The sequence below is a fragment of the Mercenaria mercenaria genome, chromosome 11, assembly GCF_021730395.1.
Source record: "Mercenaria mercenaria strain notata chromosome 11, MADL_Memer_1, whole genome shotgun sequence".
NCBI classification, from domain to species: Eukaryota; Metazoa; Mollusca; class Bivalvia; order Venerida; family Veneridae; genus Mercenaria; species Mercenaria mercenaria.
The window spans coordinates 39,374,177-39,380,984 of NC_069371.1; the positions used below are offsets into that span (position 1 = coordinate 39,374,177).

Genomic DNA, 6,808 nt, shown 5'->3' on the forward strand with positions numbered 1-6,808 from the left:
TCTCAAGACCCCTGTCTTTTCTTTTCCTCGACAGCTCCATTGCAAGGTAGACATTAAACATTATTTAAATATCTTACAATAAGTTTAATATAAATTTACTTTATAAAATCAAAACCTCACCACTGTCCTGTTGCTTTCTTTGTGCTACCTTGAAATGGAGCTGTCAAGGAAAAGGAAAGTGTTAGAAATCGATTTACTTAATATATAGTTAATGTCTACCTTGAAAACTCTCTTACACAAAAAGCAATCTAAGGAGACCCTAATGAGATGTTTGGTTCCGGTGATGTGTTGGATAAAATGTTTATCCTTGAACGAGTAAATAACGTATTATCATTATTGTTGTTATTATTATGTACAACGCCATTGAATATGTCATTGTATAGATATAGGCGTTTAATAAGTTTCAGTTTCAGTCATGGATTATATATTTTTTCTACACCTATTGTTCGTGAAAGTTTTAATAGAAAATAAAAAAAAATGAAAAACAAAATAGGAAACTAAATAGTAGAGAAATGCCCGCCACTGTGTGTCTGCTACCATAAAAATGGCAAAAATTTGCTCTATGCGCAATAATACCTTGTAATTTTCGGTATCAATCTGAAGAACTCGCCATCGTTGAAGTATAAACATGAAAACTATCTCAATTCATGCAGACTGTATTCTAGCAGTGAAAAACTTTGATTTAAGGTGGAATGCGCCTAATTTGAAGTTGTTAGATTCCGTTTCGAAATTTTGTTTAATATAAAATTCAGCATATTCCTCATGCGTATTTTCCTTTTTTGATATTTCTGTAACTTTTTTCTCTACAAACCTTCAAACACGACCATTGACGTCCATTTTTAATGAACCATAATTTCACGTCCGTCAGATTGTTTTCGTAAATCGTTCTGTTCAGTCAACAAGTATCGATTTGCTTGTTTTTCATCATATTATCATTTAAAAATGTCTTTGAAATGGTGTATAATTTATGGAGATCATTTTAACGTTGAAGCCGATATTTACATTAAAGTGACGTCAGAGCGACAAATATGACGTTTAGTTTTGAATAAAAGTTTGCGTTAATCTTGTCTCATGTAAAACCCAAACGATAGACTTTGACAAAAAACTAACATGATCATAAAAAACTTTATTTTCTGTCGATTGAAGGGAAAACAATTTGGGTTCACCGAATTCATTTTCGCGTAAAATTACGTTACGCTACCCCTACCCCCAAAATAACAACATAGCTTAGTTTGGCTGTCTTTCCGATATATCTCTTTTCAAATCTTAGTATTTTACATTCTCATTTATCAGTTATTCACTATAGGCGTGAAACGAATCATGGAACGTGAGAAAGAGAGTTTTCCTTACAAAAGAGGTCCTTATAACTGTAAAACGGGCGACTTCATTGAGAAATGGTTTGAATGCAGAATGTATTACATACGCCAATACGACAACTTTGCTTATAATAAATAAAACTAAATACTGATCATGTTAATTTTGAAAATTGCTTTAAATACACTTTCTATATGATAAAACTTTTTTTTTTTAATATTTCTTATTCAAAGTACCAATAAACACGTTTTATGTTGTAAAACACTGCTAACATGAAAAATATTTGCATATGCAATTGTGTTTATTGTTCGGAGTATTCACACTTGAAACACAAACAGAAAGCATTATTATTGTACAATATCATTGATCAATATTATACAACAGATTGAAATATTCTAAAGGTTGTGATTTCAGACGTATGACCCTTGACTCAACCGCCCCTGCAAGGGAGAAAAGGTTGTTTGTATCTTGTTTTTCTTAATATTATCCCTAACCCTCCCTAAGTAAGCATGCACATTCCGAGGTCTTACATTTTTACTATTTCCTTTCTTACTTCACCACCCTAGTGACGTCTGACCATAAGATAAGTTGCCATGGGCTTGCCCGGTTAATTACCCGCTCCACGCATACGTTCGCATAATTTGATCGCGGAATTTAGTTTTTACAGGTCAGAGTTAATTTTTCATTATTTTGAAATTTTATACCACAGACGCTATTGGAAATAAATCATAACTTCTACAAGTTCAGTATTCATGATATAAGAGAGGCTTCGTTGAGTTACAGCAAGTGTCAGTCACAACCGCTGCTTTCTTTCTTTTACCCCATCCGCTTAGCTCAGTAGGAGCGCAGATCTATGGATCGCGAGTTCGGTCCCCGGGTAGGGCATGACGATTTGATAGAAGGCACGTGTCCGAAATCATTCGTCCTCCACCTCTGATTTATGTGGTGAAGATAGAAGTTATTTGTTGGGAATACAGAATCCAGGAACACTGGTTAGGTTAACTGCCCACAGTAACGTAGAAAAACAGAGCTAAAAAAATATTCTTTCTTTTTTTATGTCATGGAATGTTTTCTTTACTCGTATTTCTTATGTTTCTAGTATTAGGAAACAGAATTATGTATGGAATATGTTTCTATTTTGTGTCTATGAATACAAGGATAACATTTGTACACACATCTCCGGAGAGCTAAAACCTCTTTGCAAAGGATGGTGTTTCTATCTACCCAAGTTGCTAAATAAATTAACCTTTTCAGAGCAACAGCCTCTTTACAACAAATATGCTGTTTTCCCGCGGTTATGAGGAGGATTCACTTTATTCGAAATCGGTGTGTCCGACTACTCTCCAAACAACCGAAATATTTCCAAAACGTAAAATTTGTAATAAAGCTGATAAAATAATGTTTACTCGAACATGATGATATAATTACATAAAGGCTTTCTAAATTTTAAAAAGTTGTATTAGCACTTTTTTCCGAGTTATGTGTGATGTTAAAATGAATATTTCTCATTTTCACCTACGTTTTACTTTTTTGCGTACTGTGCCGAGGTTGGCCAGATTCTGTTTACCCCAGTATTATTTTCTGAAGACTGGTTGTTGTTCGAATCTGCTTCATTAAGAATACACCTATATTAACTAAATTAATATAAGATATTTATGGCATATATATATATATATATATATATATATTAGAGAGAATTTATACGAACTAAATCACCACCACAATATACCAGACCAATTACGGCAAAGCGCCTAGCAGTACAAACGAACACGCACATGCCACAGCAAGTCCACTAACCCAATAAGATTAGTTTCGATGCTGCTTTATATATGAGCCTAATTCATTATGTAACACTTTTTTTACGCAAAGATAATGCGTCACGAAAATAGCGGCATGTGATGGAATTCTATACTGGTACTTGTTAACATTAAAAGGTTGAGATAATTCAAATAAAGGATTTCACAATATTCTGTCGTTTAATTTTTGTTGTTGTTTTTTGTTTTTGTTTTTATTTAACTTATTTTTGTAAATGTTAACAATTTAATGTCCATCGATACATTAGTTTTCGTGTATTATCATTAACTTTCGAGATAAATCATTTCACTTGTAACGATGAATGTAATCATTAATAGTTGTAAAGGCCTCTTTTGATTAAATTCTACTTAAATAGGTTAAAAATGAGTTTGTCTTGATCACAAGAATCAGAAAATCCATTTAATTACGCATTTTATATCTGGGGTAGGAGTAGAGTAATGTAATTCAGCGCAAAGGGTAATGGGGTGTTGATTTTGTCGCATTCTCATATACCAAATATAATATAAACATGAAAATCTGAGTTCTACACAGAAATTATTTCGCTAATGTAACAGAGTTTTAAAGGCTATTTTGATTTAATTTTACTAGGAAAAATAAAATAGTAGAGTTTATCCTAAAAGGAGGAGATACATGAAAAAATACTCAATTGCGCCATCTTTTGATTTGTGGGGTAGGGGTAGCGTAACGTAATATTACGCGAAAATGAATTCGGTGACCCCATAATTTTATTCCTTCAATCGACAGAAAATAAAGTTTTTATGATCATGTTAGTTTTTTGTCAAATTCTATCGTTTGGGTTTTACATGAGACAAGGTTAACGCAAACTTTTTTTTCAAAACTAAACGTCATATTTGTCGCTCTGACGTCACTTTAACGTAAATATCGACTTCAACGTTAAAATGATCTCCACAAATTATATACCATTTCAAAGACATTTTTAAATGAAATTATGATGAGAAACAAGCAAATCGATACTTGTTGACTGAACAGAACGATTTAAGAAAACAGTGTGACGGAGGTGAAATCATGGTTCATCAAAAATGGACGTCAATGGTCGTGTTTGAAGGTTTGTAGAGAAAAAAGTTACAGAAATGTCAAAAAAGTAAAATACGCATTCTATGAGGAATATGCTGAATTTTATAACAAACAAAATTTCGAAACGGAACCCAATAACTTCAAATAAGGCGCATTCCACCTTAAGCACTCGTTCTATATAAATTTGCGCAAAAGCGGGAAAATTAGGATCTATTTATTTTGAACAACTTTCGACTATACCGCGGAAGCACAGTTTCATTGAAGTACTGACCTTACTCCTGCATTACGTATTGTTAGATATTACAATTCTTGATAAATCATATTAAGTTCTTTTATTGTCAGATACATTTGTATAATCTATTTATGCCATTAAATAACATTGACTATATTTTACCGTGTGTCTAACTTTAGTTAAGGGTGCTTCAGAATTGTATATTACTGAAAGTAAAGAGAGCGAATAAAACTCTTCTAATATACATTGTTTGGCCGTATTGTAAGTCTGCACTCTTCGGCCGTTAAATGTCACCTATTCAACTGATTTCAATCTATACTTGCAATTTAGCATCCGAGTAAAATAATGCCTTTTCTACTATTTTCAACATTTTGGGAAAAGTGATCCGTAAGTTTCGTATGCGCTTATTTCCCTCAAACGATGAGAACCAAGTGTACTTCCTCCTATAATTTTGGATTATGAAAGAATTTTTAACCGTTTATTTTTATTCTTTATCATTCAAAGCTTTTTTTATGAACACACTGGATAACACGAAAAATAATGAGAACAAAATCAGTAAAGTTGTACAGACCAATTGGGAAAGAAAACGGCGAAACTGTACATTTATATTCTTAATATGTGATTTTCGGGCATTTCTCGATTAAGCTGCATCGGATATGGACCACTTCAAAAGAAAGATATAATTTGCTTGCTTACATAACCGGGTAAAAGACAAGAAAATCCGGGAAAGAAATAACCATATATAGTCTTTTCACGCGCATCTTATCTTTCCCTAGTGAAATAATAAGCTACACGTGCGAATATTGACGAAATAAATCACGTCATACTATGACGTTATTTGAAAATGTTGCAGTAATATTAACCACAGTGGTCAATGACTTGTCGATTTCCTATACACAAGAAAAGTAACCCGATTCAGAAAACATTTTGCCTCATCTATTTTTATTAGCAACAAATCGTAGAAGACAGGAAAGAAGTATGGTGCTTTCTTCGGAACAAATTCACGATACTTTCTTCAAACACTCCATCATTCTAGTGAGCACGTTATCTGCATGTTGGCCTGTGAACAAAATGGGCGAAATGTTTGAGAAAAGTATCAAGAATGTCAGGAAGACATTTTCTACCATGATGGAAAGCAACTATTTCCCTGTCTTCGACGGTTTTTACATTATCGAAAGTATTCAGGTAATAAGGAAATAATATGAAAAGATCTTACCTGAATCTAGCAATTTCCTCGTACGTTACCAAAATTAAAATTAAAATACAGTTGCTTTTTATATGATGTAATACTCCAAGAAGATAAAATGTAGTTTAGTCTACAAATAATAGTAATTTTTTTTGCAAATGACATTCTTCCATAATCTTTAAATGTGTATGTGTATAAATTAAGGCTATGTTCAAGACGGTTGTTTAATTTTAAAGACCCTTTCAATGTTGTCCGTTTCACATTAATCCAATACACATACGAATCACAATGGTTACGTTTTTCATGTGCAATCAAAACAATTTATTTATTTTTTCAAAAGCACTATAATATTTATTTAATACTTTTTTATAATTTAAAAATGAATTTCATCTTAGTTAAAAAGAAGTAATGTAAATGCTAAACAGAATCTGTTAGATTATATTATATGATACAAATGCAACCATATAAGGTATTTTATTGAATCATAAAAAAAAATCAATATAATGCAGTTTTTCTTACATGATTTATAATTAAAAATAAGATAAAGAAGGAAAAAGGAAACAGTTCCTAACAATTCCACAAATTCATAAAATAAAAGAATGCAAATACATACCCTAAAGTTTTGTCTATCTTTACTACCGTAAAGAAAAGTATAATGTGAAAAAGAACCATCATCTGTCACAACTATGAGAGTCCAATACACCTTTTACTGCTTAGTCAGAATGTCTCCTTAAATACAGTGTTTCATATTGGACTTTCCCAAAGTAAGATTCCTTCATGCAATTTAAAGTTGAAAATTTTGAGCTGCTGTTAAGGTAGCTGACGTATCCACATTTAGTAGAACAAGTCATGCGCACGGCTGATGGATGTGGAAAAATATCAAATATTGACTTAAATAATTGATTTAAAATATTTTTATCTTACTTCGGAATAAGTATCACTACACCTATTATCAGTAGATATTTCAAACTTGAACAGCCAGGCATAGTATACATCTCATGTATCCAAATGACAAACAGGTAAATCAGTGGGAGGATACTAATAATGTAAAGATGTTGTATTTAATTCATCTTTTAAGCCCCCCCCCCCCCCCCCCCCCCACACACACACACTTTTTTTCTACCCCATACCCTTTCCTCCACCTTTTTCTATATTTTGCATGAAATTAAAAAGTACTTGTTGGATTTTTGAAGCAACCAGTCTATAATATGCTTCCGTTATGTACA

General features: G+C 32.3%; 1 protein-coding gene across 1 annotated transcript in view; it reads right to left on the minus strand.

The window, feature by feature from the left end:
* The window catches only part of LOC123531688 (uncharacterized), a 31,356-nt gene extending 25,025 nt beyond the window's left edge, over nucleotides 1-6,331 (minus strand). Inside the window, exon 1 of the mRNA XM_053518039.1 lies at nucleotides 6,196-6,331. Coding sequence (XP_053374014.1) covers nucleotides 6,196-6,257 — 62 coding nt within the window. The 5' untranslated portion in view covers nucleotides 6,258-6,331. The remainder of the gene's footprint in view (nucleotides 1-6,195) is intronic.
* Between the last annotated feature and the right edge of the window lie 477 nt (nucleotides 6,332-6,808).